At 42.1% G+C, this 17,658-nt stretch overlaps 1 protein-coding gene across 1 annotated transcript in view; it reads left to right on the forward strand.

Moving 5' to 3' along the window:
* The window catches only part of PKHD1 (PKHD1 ciliary IPT domain containing fibrocystin/polyductin), a 244,584-nt gene that overhangs the window by 79,489 nt on the left and 147,437 nt on the right, over positions 1–17,658 (forward strand). Inside the window, exons 36-37 of the mRNA XM_085574415.1 lie at positions 589–739; positions 11,745–11,957. Of these exons, the coding sequence (XP_085430541.1) occupies positions 589–739; positions 11,745–11,957 (364 nt within the window). The remainder of the gene's footprint in view (positions 1–588; positions 740–11,744; positions 11,958–17,658) is intronic.

The following is a 17,658-nucleotide window of genomic DNA, read 5'->3' on the forward strand; positions in this document are numbered from 1 at the left end:
CAGGGCTTTATTTGGAATTGCTGTGCTCACCCTCAAAGCAGAGACAATAACACTGGATAAGCTGAGAAAGCTAAAAAGGTATTTTGAGAGGAGGAATGTCTGTCTAAATGAGGATGAGCAGCCGGAGAGCCTTTACAAAAAAAAAAAAACAAAAAAAAAAAACAACCTCTAAAGCAAAATAGTGCCCATCCAGCAGGATGTTTTAATTCTAAGCTCTTCTTGCTATTTTATGACATTGTCTGGAAACAACAGTGCAGTTCTGCTTCTCAGGAGGCAGAGAGAGACACACACCAGGAAACCTGTGGTCGGTCCTGGAGCAAATCCCTCGATCCCCAGAACCAGAACGAGACAAGGGGGCACCCCCCAAATTGTGACAGGCATTCCTGAAGGGCCGAGCACCTCTCCAGTGCCAATATCCATCTATTCCTTTGCCTTACACAGGGTCCCTCTGGAAGTCACCGTGCCCAGAGCAGGGCAGCGGAGATGCCAATGCCGCGTGGACGCATCTCGATGCTCTCTGAGCAAACTGGCTTCTGGAAGGACGGGAAGGGGCGAGCTTTGAACTCCTCTGGATCTTTCTCTTTCCAGCTTGGCCTCCAGCTGTGCGGCCGGTGGGACGAGGACTCCAGCTGGCCGGGTGGCCGCCAGCCGCGAGATGGCGACAATGTCACGATAGAAGGCGGCCGGACGCTGCTCCTGGGGACCACCACCAGCATCCTCAACCTGCTGCAGCTCAGAGGTCTGCGGGAGGGGCTCCGCTGCTCTCCCTCCTCCAGGGATGGGTTTGTCACGGCCCTGGTGTCTCCTTGCATTGCCCAGCTCCAGCAGCAGAGGAGATGACCGTGAGGCTGAGCCTGCCCTCGGTGGTGCAAGGGGGCAGTGATGGGGGACAGGGCAAGAATTTAAACATTCTGTGTGCGTGTTTATGCTGCTTGGATGTTTACGCTGCTTGAGGCATGATGACAATATAAGCAAAAAGGCTTTTCCTCCCCTTTTTTCTTTCCCCAGTCTACCAAAATTGCTGCTGTCCTGAGCAGTGCTCAGTGATAATGGCACTGCTGATAACAAAAATCTACTCTGTTCTCTTTGGCATCTTTGAGGCAGATGTGTCACAAGCACCTTTACAAAATTATTGGCATTATAGAATTGTGGGTCACAACTATCAAATGCAATAAATAATCCCAAATCCTAGAGCCCAGCTGGTGGGCAGTAAGTAAATAACTGAGCACAGTTATGGTGGGAAACCCTGGATTTGCTGGGTTTATGTACCCGTACATAGACCCAGAATAAGAATGAGACAGACATATCTCAGAGGGTGTAAAATTAAGAATTTAAAGGACTTGTAATTACATGCCAGAAATCTTTCCCCTGGAAGTTAGATACTGGTTGTGGAAACTGCTGTACACATGCCTGGTATTATAGGAATGAGATATGCTGGTGAAATTGCTTGTTCAAAGTTAAGCCTCTGCTGAAATAGAGCTCAAATAATGAAAGCAGGATTTTTTTTTTTTTTTTTTTTTTTATGTTTAAAGACCAGGATCCTTGCTGTAAAATTGCTTTTATTCTAAAATGATACTAAAGGTACTAGATTTTCATTGAGATGATGCTGAAATTCATGCATTTGACAATTGTATTTTATTTTAAATTTGAATGATAATTTGATAAAGGAAAAAGTTTGAAAGTTTATACATATCATGAGAACATTTTCATAACTGATTGAACTTTCTCAGTCTAGACTTAAATGTTTTCAACATCAGGCATCACTCCCATCTAAAAGCAAAATTAAAAATCAACTGAGATTTTAAGACTAAAAAAAGGTGAAACACTTTGGTACAATCCTTTTTCCCAGTGAAAATCCTAAATCTGTGATTCAAGATTATTCTTAACCTCATTATGATTATGCCATACTTTAGAGGAGACAGGTCAGAACACTAGATTTCTTTGGGCTCCAGATCTGGATGAAGATTTTGGGGCTCAGTCACTGACTTTGTGAAGAATTGGGGAGAAATATTGGAGCAGAAACCCTTTGAGCTTTGGACCTATTCAAAGGCTCATTTGATCTATGAGTCAGCCCTCATGAAGCTGCTGGAGCTCTGATTGAATTTAATGAAGTCTGGAGTAGTATCTTTATGGCTTTGGCTCATCTGACATTCAAATCATTCCTCTTCTTTATCGTGTTTTCCAAGAACCCTGGTTTATAAAGTCAATTCAGTTAGAAAAGCAGCATTAGAATATTCTAGATGTGATTATTTTCTCCACTGTTACATGCCAAACAGAGGGATAAAGCATTTTAGAATTATAACCTGCAGGAATTTTTTGTCTGAGCTTTGTGAAGTTGCCTGTTGCATCCACTGCCCCTACCATGGGTTTTCTGGCTGTGTAGCCTTGGTTAGATTTGGAATCAAGACATGATGAGAACTACTCTGAAATGAGGCTGAGATTTATCTTTCCTTACCTTCCCCTTTTTTAAACTGTCCAGCTCAGGGGAGTTGTTTAGGCTCCTCTATTGATAGAAACACACATCAACAAAGACCTGTTCATCTTAGGAATTATAGACACCCATCTCAAACTGAACCACAGGTGATCCCTCAGAGCAACAACTACCAACCCCATGAGCACATCAAATAATCAACCACTTTCCCCAGGTGCAAGATGGGCATGGCAGTAAACCTCTAACCCCTAAGGTAGGTGTCAATATGTGCTTCGATTAAAACATCCCATTCCTATTTTACCTGGAGAGTTTTTAGCGGGAGCTGGAGAAAGGGATTAAATTGTAGCTCTGCTCCCTTTGGCTTTCATGACTCAGCATCAGGCTGGCTGTGCACTCTTAAGCTGAAAATACAAGGTTTTGTGGATGGAGAAATGATGCAATATTTTACTGCTGCTACACTGCCCATTTTCTGGTGCTGTATCCAGCAAACCCAACACATGTTTACAGGCTCATTTCTTGAAAATTTCCCCTTTTTTAAGACACCATGAGGATTTTGAATACTGGCCCTGTGTTGTCCCCTTTTGATGATTTCAACATTGCAGAAATGATTTAAAGAGTGTTAGCACAAGAACATCAACTCCACGTGCAGCCCTAAACTGACCCTTCTTTGGCCATATTATCATATAGCCCCAAACATGTAGAGGTTCTGGGAATGACCAGACTGTCTGGGCAGAAGATCTGGGGGTCAAAACAATAGAAAAATAGGATTAGGCAGCTGGGTTCTGCCCTCTGCCACGAGGGCTCAGCAGTTTCTCCCTCCTCAACAAGCAGAGCATGGGTATTGAGAGTGGAAAGTTTAATAGTCAGGCTGTGAAACAGCTCAGACAAGACTGATTGGGGAAGAGATACAAGATAGAAAGACTGCAGATAATTCTGTATGTTCAGCAGATTGCAGTTATTTTTGTAATCCCAGCATCACAAGCATGGAAATATTTATGATAACCTGGGACAGATGGAAATTTCCTTTGCACAGGGCTTACACTGGAGGAACTTTGCATTTGATGGGTTGATACCTCAGACATGTTGCCTTTGTCTGAAATTGTAGTGGTCTAGGGAGGTCTGGAAAAAAAAAAAAAAAAAAAAAAAAGAAGCTGTCTTTTCTTTCAGAAGTCCCTTGGAGATGAATTTTGGGGAGACACTCCCGGTTACACCCCAGTGGGATTGATGACCCCAACCTGGGCAGTTGATCTTGCAAAGGAAATTTTGCAGACATAAGGGAGAAGATTGCTTTGATCCTTGTACTGTAAAAGACTCATTTTCACTTAAAGAATCATTTAGGTTGGAAAAGACCTGCAAGATCAGAGTCCAACCTTTGACCAAATACCACCATGTCAATAGACCAGAGCACTGAGTGCTGTGTGCAGTTTTTCTTTGATTCTCTGATTTTGTGAATATTTTGAATTTCTTGTAATCCACACTTTGATCAGACCTTGGCCAGAATAGATCCTGTGAGTAAATCCGGGAGTAGGGAAAACAAAGATATTGATTTTGCTTGTCTTTTCCTTCTCTTTGATGCTATTAGCAACAAGCATCAAATATTCACTGATACACTGACTTCAGTAGTTGTCAAATAAACTGTGCTTCAGTCACTGCTAAGAAAGATTGGGTTTTAATTCACTGAAAGAAGGAAAAAGTGTTTCCCTCTGTTTTCTTCTCTATGACATCAACTAGTCCTTAAACTCATTTCTAAATCCCTTGTCAGTAGGCATAGTTGAAACCTGTTCCTGTCATGGTGTTTTCTGTACCCTTTTGATCAATCCATTTGGGGTAAGCATTGTGATCCTTTTTTTTTTTTTTTTTTTTTGGAGGCAGTTTCCAGTTCATATTTTCTTTTTTTAATCAGGCAGAGACATTACAATTAAAATACCATAAAAGTGATTCTGGCAGTATTGCAATAAGCATGTTTTTTAATTAAAGAAAGAACATGGGATGTACAAATAGTACCAGCTAATGGGAAATTTCATCCAATGTATTTTTTAATTGAGATTTAAAAGGAAGAAAAGTCAGCTCTATTTCTTTCTGTCACTGTGTGATATTTTCCTACATTGTTACGGTGAGCCTTCAATAATTAGTCTCAGAGCTTTAGAATCCTCTCTGTTTTTATGAAAAACTGCAAAAGGCATCAGTTCTTTATTTTTCAGTATATTTTTCTGCAGGGATTCAGTGTTATCCAGTAGAGTGCAACTCACAGATGTGGGCATTCCTGGAGGAAGGGTTTTAAGGCCCTGAATCTGTAGCAGTTTAAGGTGTGGGTCTTTTCAGATCCTCCCCCAGCTGCAACCCTGGTTCATGTCTGGGTGTGGACTGCAGGTTTCCTTTGCCATCATGTTTCATACGGGCTTACAGGATGTACATTGGCCTCCCAGGACTCCCACCTGCCAATTAAATTGATTTGCTGCAACTTCAGCAGCTCTTGAGACTCCTGTGGGATGTTTCACAGTGAGCAGATCTGTGGAAGCTAATCCTGGCCAAGGAACTGAGCACAACTTTGGCAGAGACTGAGCAGAAACCCCGGGCAGCACCATCTCTTTCCTCTAATCACTGTCATGGAAATAGGGAATCACAGAATCACAGAATGGTTTGGGGTGGAATGGACCCTAAATTTCATCCCATCCCACTCCCTGCCATGGGCAGGGACAGCTTCCACTATCCCAGGCTGCTCCAAGCCCTGTCCAACCTGGCCTTGGACACTTCCAGGGATCCAGGGGCAGCCACAGCTTCTCTGGACACCCTGTGCCAGGGCCTCACCACCCTCACAGGGAAGAATTTCCAAATGTGCACCTAATGACTGTCTGTCAGCTGGGGACTTGAAATGACAGCCCAGGGACCTTTGTTTTCATCATGCCTCTGTGGGTGGTGTTTACCTGATGCCTTCACAAGGCTCACTTGGAAGCTCCTCAATTAGATCCCAGATGATGTCAGATGTGCTAGAACACACCCTGGAGTGTCTGCACCTCTTCCCTACCAAGTAATCTCTCCTCTTCCAAGCCCATCCAGGTGTTGTTAAGTATCTCAGAGGCCCCTTAAGAGCTGAAGAAATAGAAAGATTTCTTTGAAGGAGATACATCTATGGCAGCATCTTCTGGGATGCTGATTGGAATTGCCTTTTACTTGTCTCCTGAGCTCTAAGGGAAGAGCCTGATGAGTTTCTGAGGGAGCACGTGCCATCTGAACAGATGGTTGTGAGCACAGCAAGCCAAAAAACAAAGGCCTGTCAGGCTGGGGAAATGAATTCTGTCTGAGAGTAGTGAAGCAGCTGCTGATTCCTCTCCCAGGGATGGATTAAGGCGTCCATCCAACAAAATGCTGGAATACAAGCTTAACTTTTGAGTGTGTTAGTGATGTCCTGACGGAAATACACAGGCATTTGAATTCAGAGCTAATCTGGGATCTGTACCTGTGTGCTTTGAGTATGGAGGAATATTTTGAATTCAGAGCTAATCTGGGATCTGTACCTGTGTGCTTTGAGTATGGAGGAATATTTTGAGGGAGGTGCAGGATGAATTTTAGACTCTTGGTTTGAGCAGCCTTTTGGATGAGGCCAATATAACAAAATTCCCCTTTGCCTCTTGTTCAGCCATGGTCCAAGCTGCAAACAACTTTCATGGCTCATTGGAATATCCTGTGAGCATGTCAGCAGGGTGCAGGTGACAGGTCCATGAAATAATTAATTATCTTTCCTGGATTTCATTAACTTTGTATTTTTCTTTCTGTATGCAACAAGAGCTTTTTTTTTTCCCTGCTTGGAGGCCCTACCTGGGACACCCTTGAAACAGAAGAATGAGCAGTAAGGGCACTGCCAGCACACTACAGCCTTGTGGTTACACAGGATCAATAAAGCCATTCCAGCTCTGGCTGTGGCATCCTGCTGCTTGCCACTCAGGGATGCTGGCCAGGAATAGAACTTCTGGTCCTGAGCCTGTCTCATGGGGAATTCTGTGGCTTTGTCATGTGAAACACCAAGTGAGAGGAGCTGGTAAGAGCAAGATGAAGGCTGTGGGGCTGAGTTATTCCTGGTCATGGAGCAACCAGAGCAGTCCTCCCCTGCACTGTGATGGGAAGAGGAAGTCCAGGTGGAGGGATGATATTTCAATCTGCAAATCCCCTTCCATGTAGAGGAAGTTCCCTGCTAGTTGAAGGTTATGACACAGTAGTGATATATAAGACCATTTTTTGGATACTCTTCTACCACTTGGTTATTAAAAAAGGATGTATTGAGACTGTCCAGCACTCTTCTTGTAGTTTGCTGGCTTTAACACTGTATTCAGCTTTACATCAAGAAGTAGAATTAAGTAAAATATGAAGCAGAAGTGAATAGCTGAAGTTGAACTAAATATAAATATATTACTTTTATCCCAGCTCCCTAATGAGCTGTTTATTAGGAAAAATATCTTATATTGACAGTGAATGCAAAGTGCAGTCTCAAAAATGTCTCCATGCAAAAAGGTGTACTTTGGAATGGGGACTTTGTTTCCCTTCAATTTCAGAAAATCTTTAAACAAGTCTATATCACAACCTAAATGAAAGATAGTAACATTGCTTTTATTTATTACAAGCCAGAATATCTGGTTTAGAATTTTTTTTTTTTTATTTAAAATGAGATTTTTGAGAAGGGATATAAACTGCTATGTCTGCAAATGTGGGTCTTCTTGACAGAGGTAGGAGAAACTCCCTACACCAGTCTTCCCAATATTCTACATAATTTTTTGCGGTTTTTTTATTTACTTATTTTGTTTGTTTTTGTTTTTGTTTTTTTTTTTTTTTTTTTTTTTTTTTTTTTTTTTTTTTTGTTTTTTTTTTTTTCCAGAAGGGCACAATGCAGGAATGCAGGCTCTTTTCATAGTTATCCTTTTGGATACCTGGGCTGTGGCATTGCATGAGTGAGTCCAGGACACCTGACAGAGAGAATTATTAATACATTCCCTTTCTAAATCCTTCACTTTTGAGCATATCCTCCACCATTTCCCAGGGACTTCATGAGGTAAATCTCTTTTCACAAAACCAGTAGTGCTGTAATTAATTATTTTTTCAGCAGATTAAACCTCCCACCTTATTATCAGGTTTGTTTTCTTTAATAGATTTTTTTTTTTTTTAATTATTTGGTCTGGCTGCTTCTCCCCTCCTGTGGGACATATGGAATTGCCTTGTTGTTTTTTTCTTTCTTTTCCTGCTCTTTTCCCCCTTTGGTAAAGACAGATAAAGAAAGATTTCTTTTCTGTTTGTGCAGAGGTGGAGGCTAATTGCTGGGTTAATTGAGAAGAATGGTGCTTCTGATGTTCTCACAAAGTATCAAATAGCCTCAACATATTTCTCCCCTCTCTCCCTCACTCCACCTAAAGAGACCCATTGAATTTGCACATTACTGTACAGAAGTGATTATGGGCTTAATTGTATTTATTTTGCTTGGTGGGGAGGCCATCATAACAGTGGTTGATTGATTTTTATAAAATCACCCTCAAGGTCATGTGTAGGACTTTGCTTTCCTGTGCAGCCATAACAAACAATTTGAGGGTCACAGCCAACGGCTCTGCTGAGCAATATTCCTGCTTTCTGCTTTCAGAGAAGGGGTCAAGTGCAATAAAAGAAGGAAGCATAACTTTTATTTTCTTTTTTAAAAAAGGAGAAGACAACCTTGTAAAGCAGCAGCTGTATATTTATTCTGACCCAATAGAAACCACAGAGGTGTAGAGGGACAATATGCAATTTTTGGACAGAAGAATTTGTAAGTTTGGCCAGAGTTTGTTTTACACATAGACTTGATAAATGGTTAAATGAGTCCTTCCTAATGCTTTCTCTTCTGTTCTGCAGTGCTGCTCTTCTTTTATCCTCTGCAGCTGAACTTTATTTTTCCACTGTATTTTCTCCCAAAGACCGAGCACCATCTGGATTTGTCCTGGGAGGTTTTCAGAAGCTTTGCAAAGATCCAGGGGACAACAGCATTGTGGAGTGACCATGAGTGTAGCTGATCTGCCCCTTTTTCAGGCTTAAATTTTGTGTCTGACTGCTGCTTCTAAGGGAAAGCAAAAGAGTCACATACAGCAAATCCCACAATCATAGAATTTTGGTTGGAAGGAACCTTAAAAAACATCTTGTTCCAACCTCCCTGCTGTGGACAGGACAGCTTAAACTAGACCAGGTTGCTTAAAGCCCCATCTAAGCTGGCCTTGAACACCTCCAGGGATGGGGCAGCCACAGCTTCTCTAGGAAACCTGTTCTAATTACTCACCACTCTCACAGAGAAGAATTTCTTCCTAAAATAAGGGCTTCTGGTATTCAAGTTGCACCAGAGGAGGTTTAAATTGGATATTAGGAAGAATTTCTTTACTGAAAGGGAGGGTCAGGAATGTTACAGACTTCTCAGGGCAGTGGTTGACTCACCGTGCCTGGAAGTGTTCAAAATATGCATAGACCTGATGTTTGGAGACATGGTTTAGTGGTGGACTTGGCAGTGCTGAGTTAATGGTTGGCCTCTGTGATCTTAGAGGTCTTTCCCAGCCTTGGTGACTCTGATTTCCCTCTGGAAGGGTCAAACTTGCATGCCAGGTATGCACAGCTCCTGCTGCAATTCCTGCTGCTGCTGGGATGAGGTGGGACTATTGCTCCTATGTGCACCCAGAGCAGTTAGCAGCATCCAAGCTTCTCAGACACTCAGAAATCCACAAAAGGTATGGAAAATCTTTGATCATCATCTTGAAAATTTTGAATGGGCAAAATGTGACTGAAACTTGGGAAATCTTGTTTGAGACACAATTGTGATTTTGCAATTGAAGGATAGGACAACAGTCTACCAGCCCTCCTGGTTCAGTGGTACAGCATGGCAGCAATCAAAACACTCATTAAAAATTGTATGAAGAGAAGTGGAAACAGAAATTACTGTATTTAACTGAGAATAGAGCACAGAAAGTCAATAAAGACCTTAGGGAAGATGCCTTTTTCAATGTTAGGAGTGAAATAAATCACAGTGATTCACAGTTCCATTTATAGATTGTGGTGATAAAGTTATTAACACAATTGCTATAAAGCAAAAGTATTTAATAAATATTTCTGTTCTCAGTATGGGAAAAAACAGGATGGTAAATTATATCATTAGAGGAAGATGGACCAGCAGTCCATTTATTGCCAAATAATACTAATAGAATGAAAACAATAAATATTATTTCAGAATACACATTCTTAAAATCAACAGGTCCAGTCTCATTCAAGAGCTTTAATACTGCTGCTGGAGTCAGATATCTTGTGTTGTTTTTCACAAAACAAACTGAAATTTGTTCTGGTTCTTCACAATCCACACACACAGTGTAATTTGCAAAGACTATATAAAGGCTCAATACTAATACATTTGTACATAGAAAATTATGTCTAAGGAAAGAGACAATTTACACATAGGGGAGTTTGTGTTTTTGCAAGCAAATCTGTGGTCATAAGCAAGAAAATGTGAGATTTATCTCTTTCTTCAATTAAGCATATTCTAGAAAAAATTATGTAAAAAATTGGAAAGCAATTAAATCTGAAAAGAAAATATTTAATGGGTAGCCCCTATTCAAATACTATTTTTATAAGCCTAAGAAATGAGGACTAAGTCATATGACTTTTTTACAAGCTCAAGAAATCATTCAAACAACAAAATCCTCTCCATGTGAGAATTAAAAATGAAATCAGGATATGCAGAATATGAGCAATGGTGAGCAATGATCAAGATAGTTCTTAATCTGTTTTCTGTATTAGAATTTTTTTTTTTTTTGGTCTAAATACTGCAATTTATACAAATGTCTGATCTCCCTTCTTCTTGCTAAGATTTGGCAGTGTTATCATGAAATCATGGAACGGTTTGAGTCGGAAGGGACTTTAAAGATCATCTGATCATCTGGTTCTTCCCCCTGCCACTGGCACAGACACTTTCCACTATCCCAGGTTATTCCAAGCCCCATCCAACCCCAGCTTGGTCTTTAGCACTTCCAGAGTTGGGTAGCCACAGCTTCTCTGGGCAACCTGGGCCAGGGCTTCTTCACTCTCACAGGGAAGAATTTGTGAGGCAGGAGAGCCAACTGGGTGGTAGACAGAGAGATCACCATTAAAAATTACTTCCACCAGTAGCAAACTGGCCGTGGGATGAGCTGGTACAGGTATCAGCTACTTCACACAAGGGGAGCAGGGTAGGCCCTTTGTAAGAGGTGTGAAGCTTCCAGACTTTGGGAATTTCCCTACTCTCTCCTGGGAAACGTGGCTTGACCTAGGAAGGCACATCCCATGTGCAGTGTGACAAAATGAGTGAGGCTCCAGTCTTTCCACATCCATTGCACAGAAAGTGACAGCGTCCTTCACAGGAGAGGAAATATAAAATAGATAATGGAAAGAACCATCCTGAGGTGACAGACTGGGATTTTCAGCTCATGAAAGGCAAGAACAAGGGAGGCATTTGACAGAACCAAAGAACTGGAGTAAAAAAAAATGGGATGGAAACGTTTTTTTAATGCACTATGCATTTAACACACAGAATTCATTGCTTCAAGAAGACGTTGAGACCAAATATCACAAAGACTCCAAAGACCATTTCTTTATTACTGGCAAATCTTATCCAGTTATACTAATAGTCAGTAGGAGGAAAATGTTGACAAGGAGTTGAAACCTTATGCTTTGAGGTGAAGCTAACCTCTAATTAGGGATTAAATGAGGTTTTTATGGGACAGGGAGATCAACCCACATCCAGCTAAGAGGGAGATGTGTCTCACACTGTATTTGGAAGCATCTGTTTTTGAACAGCAGATGGAAGAGTTTGCAGGATTAAATCAACCACTGATGTAAACAAGTTGGAAGTTCTTATGTTCCAAAGGAGTTTTCCTCTCCCCTCTGCCAGTCACAAGTAGTTTGTAATCTAAAAAGTAACATAAAACAAATTAAGTAGGAATATCCCTGTTCAACATTAAGTGACTTAATTGGTTAAAATAGTGTTTTTCTGAATAGAGTTTCTTTTAACTCTGGTTAGAGTCTGCCCAGGCTGACTGGCCTTGCTCAAGTCTAGAAATCCAGATTGCTGTAGAATCAAAAAATGGACTGGATTAATTGGGTCTTTAAAGGTTTGATAAATCCATAGGGAGAAATAAAGAGCAAGGTGGAAATTTCACAGAACGCAATAAAATTTTAGCCTTTAATTTTGCTGCAAACCCCTTTGTTTACCTACCTCTTACAGTTCCTCTGAATGTGAGAGAATGACTGAGTGAATACATGATTGCATTTTGTTCTTCTCTTGTCTTAGGTGGCAAACTCCTGTTTACTGGACCAGGACCTGTAGAACTGCATGCTCATTACATCCTGGTGTCTGATGGAGGAGAGCTCTGGGTGGGATCCCCTGAGGCCCCTTTCCATCACAAAGCACACATCTATCTCTACGGAAGCCTCCACTCTCCAGCATTATTTCCATATGGAGTCAAATTCCTGGCAGTGAGGAATGGGACCCTTTCTATTCATGGTGAGTACATTTCTTTTGTTGTCTAAAGCAAAGGATAAATGAATAACAGAAAACAAAACAAAGAAAACACACACACACACACACACACAAAAATGAAAAATAATTTGACAAAACTTTGGTCATGGTTCTCATGGAATCATGGAATGGGTTGGGTTGGAAGAGACCTTATCACCATCTAGTTCCAACAGCCATTCCATGGGCAGGGACACCTTCCACTATCCCAGGCTGCTCCAAGCCCCAATGTCCAACCTGGCCTTGAACACTTCCAGGGATGGGGCAGCCACAGCTTCTCTGGGTACCCTGTGCCAGGGCCTCACTACCCTCACAGGGAACAATTCCCTCCCAATATCCCATCTATCCCTGCCCTCTGGCAGTGGGAAGCCATTCCCTGTGTTCTGTCCCTCCAACCCTTCTCCCAAGTCCCTCTCCAGCTCTCCTGGAGCCCCTTTAGGCCCTGGAAGGGGCTCTGAGCTCTCCCTGGATCCTTCTCTTCTCCAGGGGAACACCCCCAGCTCTCCCAGCCTGGCTCCAGAGCAGAGGGGCCCCAGCCCTCAGAACATATTCATGGCCCCTTCTGGACCCATTCCAACAACCCCACACCATTCTTATATAGTGGCATAGGAAAATTTAGATATGGAGCTTTTCTTGAAGACTATGAAATACGAGTATAAAATGGCCATTTCTTGGTGCAGGAGTTTGGACATGGAATTAAAGTCCAAACTCTATTCATAACACTGGTGCACATTTCTCAAGTTCTTCTCTACTGGGCTATTTTTAAAAGATCTACGTCTCATAGAGGAGGAGAGAAAAAAAAAGAAAAAGAAAAACCATCTCAATGTCTCATCTCCCTTCCTCCTGTTTGTGTGTGCCAACCTTCCTGTTGGTGGGAGTTCATCCCCTCCAACAGGTCTTGAACTTCCACCCTGTGCCCTACAGGAGGAAATATTGCTGTCTGAGCACAGAAACACATGGCTTTTGGAAAAAAATGATGTCAGGCACCAAGAATACCATTGGAGCACAGGCAGGGAGTGAGTTGGGCTTCTGTGCCATCATCCTGCCATCCCACAGGAGCTGAGCAAGGCTGGGAGAGGTTGGGTTTGGAGAGGAGTCAGTGAACAGATACTTTTCTGAATCAGGAGAGATGTTCAGGGGCTGAGAAAGGAGCTCCTGGAAGGGACAGGAGAGGTGGGGCTGCCCCTCAGCGCCATGTCAGGTGCTCTTGACCCTTTCATTGAGACACAGAAAGGCTCAATTATTTACTGCCTATAAAAGGCTTCAATAACTTCAGTGAAGTGTCTTTGCAGAGTGTTTCTACCCCATTTCCTGGAGGGTCTCTGTGAAGGAGGGCTATTAGAGCATCTTGGCTGAATCTGTTACTGGCCATTGAGTTTCACACAGTTATCCCAGCCCTGAGCTCAGTAATTCCCGTTAGATTAAAGCTTGCCTTCCAGAAAAGCTTGGTCTTTGAGGACGTCAAGGGAGACAGAAGCCAGCATTTTCCTTAGAGGCTTTTTCCAGGGGATTAATTTGGTTAATCATCCATTTTTTTTTTCTTTTTAAAGAAAAGTATTGAGATTTGAATTTGCCTCATAGCAGCTTTTGCTGCTTCACTTTCTGTGTCTTCTGCCACTTTAAAGTGTCCTTCTATTCTTGGTTTGACCCCTGTAAGCCAGGATTTTGTCCTTAGATTGTCAGCACTTTACAGCATGAGCCTTCACTTTTCCATGCTTTTTGTTTCCTAGCTAAAAAGCCAGTAGGATCTCTTGGCAGCTGTGCCTCTTGTGCTGCTTCTTCTTTCCATTCCAAACCTGTATCAAGTCTGCCTTTGTGACTCCATCACCCAATTGAAGACAAAAATTGAAGACAAACAGGGCAGAGCACATTTTGCAGTCTTACCTTGCAATGTGATGGAGGGAGGTAAACCCAGGCTTCGACATCAGTACCTTTGAGTCTTTTCTCAGTGATAATTTATCCATTTTATTCAGTGCTGTAATTCTTAGTGAGTCTTCAATCCCCAGGAAAACAAGAGGATGAGGTCTGCAATCCAAGTAATACCTGGATGGAGACATAGAGAGTCAAAAATGGCTTGATCCTTAGTGAAAAAAACTCTTGGTTTCATTTTTTCATAAATTATTGGACTATTGCAAGTCTTGTGTGCGAAGGGATGCTAAAGATCATCTAGTCCACCCCCATTCCATGGGCAGGGACACCTTCCACTATCCCAGGGTTCTCAGGGTCCCATCCAAACTGGCCCTGGACACTTCCAGGGATGGGGCAGCCACAGCTTCTCTGGGCAACCTGTGCCAGGGCTTCCCCACCATCACAGAGAAGAAATCCTTCCCAGTATCCCATCTAACTCTGCCCTCTGTCAATTTGAAATAATTTCCCTGGTCCTGTCCCTCCATCCCTTGTCCCAAGTCCCTCTCCAGTTCTCCTGGAGCCCCTTTAGGCCCTGGAAGGGGCTCTGAGGTCGCCCTGGTCCTTCTCTTTTTCAGGCTGAACAATGCCAAGTCTTATTCTATTATTAATATTCAAACCCAATTCTTATTCAAGAAGTCATAACAATTTCTTATTCAACAGATCCAGAGTAGCTATGAAATCTTTTTTAAGCTCTGCAACACACACAGCCCTAGTGCATGGCTGCAATTATTGTTCATTCAAACCATGTAATCTGCAATTTAACATAGAAGGAGTGGAAGCCTGCTAAAAAAAATGACAGAAAGTAGTGGAGTCTTTTACTGGGTTCATATTGCTCACCCAGAAAAAAAAATCTGCTGTTCTGTCTTCAATTTAGCATCAGTCTGGTCTGTGGCATAGAACAAATTGTGGAGCATGACAGCCCCTTTCATATACATATATATATGTGAAAGAGGCTGACATGCTCTGCAATACACATTTGTGAGATACATTTATATACACGAATATATATGTTATCTCAGATCAAAATCATTAAATAAGCAGCTTTCCAAATTCTCGGCTGTCTTGGCAAAGACAGGACCGGGCGCGTTTCAATTCCTTTTCTCTTTCAGGCCGGGAATGTTGGGGGATGCTCTGCAGCTCTGGTTGAGTTCAGATTGTTTAGTAAGCGCTGTCAGCTCCTCACTTTGATATGTTAATATGACTAAGGGTTTCCCACAATTCCCCCATGAGTGGCAGTCCTTTGCTCCGGTAGTTGTAGCAGACTGGGAAATTTCACTGTTGCCTTTGGCTTTAGCCAACTCCCCTGCCAGTCAGAGCGTGCCACCCATAAACTGCCTGTCAATCACCCGTCACTTTGAGAGGGGGTTTCAGCCAGCCAGGGTAACTCGACTTTTTGACAATGTAATTATGGCCCTTGCATCCGCAGTAGGGGCCTGAGCAGGGCTGAGAGAGTTTTATTGATTGTTCAGAAGGGAAATTTATCACTGTCTCCAGCTCCATTCGCGCTCTATTCCCTGAGAAACTCTCCTGACAAGCTTCAGGAGAGAAGTTCAGCATGGTGGCCTTGGCTGTTCTTGTGCCTTTGTCCTTCCCAGGGAAACTGGAGACACCAGTGGATGCTGAGTGGGGGGAGGAACTGGGTGCAGAATGGAGATGCTGCATCAAAGCAAAGAACACCCAGCCTGTCCTTGTGGCAGCCTGATCTTGTGGTCCTAATGCTCTTATCATGGAATCCCAGAATGGTTTGGGTTGGAAGAGGCCTTAAAGATCATCCAGTCCCATCCCCTGCTATGGGCAGGGACACCTTCCACTATCCCAGGTTGCTCCAAGCCCTGTCCAGCCTGGCCATGGACACTTTCAAAGGGGTCCAGGTGCAGCCACACCTTCTCTGGGCAACCTCTGCCAGGGTCTCACCACCCTCACAGGGAAGAATTTCTTCCCAATATCCCACCTAAACCCATTCTCCTACAGCTTAAGAACATTTATTCTTGTCCCATCCCTCCAGGCCCTTGTTTAAAGTCCCTCTCCATCTCTCTTGGAGCTCCTTTAGGCACTGGAAGGGGCTCTGATATCTCCCTAGAGCCTTCTATTCTCAAGGCTGAACACCCCCAGCTCTCCCAGCCTGGCTCCAGAGCAGAGATATTGCCACAAACTGAATATTTTACATTTATTTTTTATTTTCAGCAGTCCTGTGTAGGTGATCTTGTTATTCCATTGTGTCCTCATGAACCAGACAGTGATTCTTTCCAAAAAAAGACCAGCACTCCTTTGTCAGGCATTTATCTAAAACTTTGTGTCAGCACTCTGCTGGGAAAGAATGTGAGCAGTGAGCAACCTATTCTAGTGGAAGGTGTTCCTCCCATGGCTTCAGTTCAGGGGTTGGAACTGGATAATCTTTAAGGTCTCTTCCAACACAAAACCTCCTGTGATTCAGTGAGGCTGTTCCCTGAATTTTGACTAATAATATGTATCCCCTCAGTTAGATGTAAGATGTTAACACTTCAGGTTAAAAACATGCTGCATTTACCTTGTCCAAACCATGAAAGGTATGTGGTAAAGAAAAAAAAAAATGTCCTGAGAGTTTTGGTTTGATAACATTGTTATTTATAATCAGGATAATTTAAACAGAGGTGTCAGTAATTACTTCAGTGCTCTAAAATCATGGCCAGTCCTACTTCAAAGAATGTTCCTGCATTTGCAATGGAGAAAATTACATTTTGACTTTTATCCCAGATATCTCTGTAGCCAAAGCAATCTGATACTTTTTCAGGGTTAGCTCAGGAAATAAAAAAAAAAAGTATTTTTTATCAGTTGAACAAATTATTAATTTTAATTGCTTTTAATCAATAATAAAACACAAAATATTTGTGAGCTCTTCACTATGCTCTACAAAGCCTGTGCATTCCTCCAGAGATCAAACATTTAATCAAATGCCTCTTGCTTTGCCTCCATTAGGCAGTGTTATGTATCTGTGCTGAGCTTGAGATTAAGAGATCATAGACAACATGAGAGAATTTGTTCTGCTTTACTCACATATTAAAAAGAAAAGCTTCCCAGGGGAAAAAATATAAGGGAAAAAAATCTGTAGCAGGGGGATTCAAGATAAGGTGCAGAGATCTGTTAGAAAAAAGATTTTTTTTTCATTCCACTGAAATGCCTCTATTCAGTAAATATTATTTTTCATTACCTGAACTTCCTGATTTCCTGAGCTTACTTCCACAGGCTGGTTTTCCTTAGGTGCCAGCTATTCTGTGTGGGGGTTGCAAGAGTCTTTTTTCCTCCTGTGACAGTGTTTTTCCTTTCCAAGACCTTGACTTTAACATGATGCATTAAAGCAGATGGCTCTGGAACAGAAGGCTGAGCTGCCTTGAATCCCCTTGTGTTCACCAGGGGTAAGAAACTGCACTTAGGCACTTCCCATGGAGTAACTAATGTACAATGACTTGTGCCTTCACTTTCTTATTCACAAATATAAGATGACCATTAGATTTTAAAGACCTAGCAGATGGGGAAAAAAAAAAAAAGAGTTGGGTTCGGGGCAAGCTGCTGTGTCTTTCACGGTTTGCCCTCCTTTCTAACAGAAATGCATCTATTATTTTTGATTTCAGCTTAAATCAGTTAATTTGTGTTTTGGTGATGATCTTATTGAGAAAAACATGATACAAAGGGGACAAAGAGATGGAAACTAATATATATTATATAATAAAGATAAGTATACAGTTAGTAAAGATATTAATGCAATATAATACAATACACACTATATACTGGAAGAGAATAGAAT

This window comes from Lonchura striata, chromosome 3 (assembly GCF_050655825.1).
Source record: "Lonchura striata isolate lonStrDom1 chromosome 3, ASM5065582v1, whole genome shotgun sequence".
In the NCBI taxonomy this organism is placed as follows: domain Eukaryota; kingdom Metazoa; phylum Chordata; class Aves; order Passeriformes; family Estrildidae; genus Lonchura; species Lonchura striata.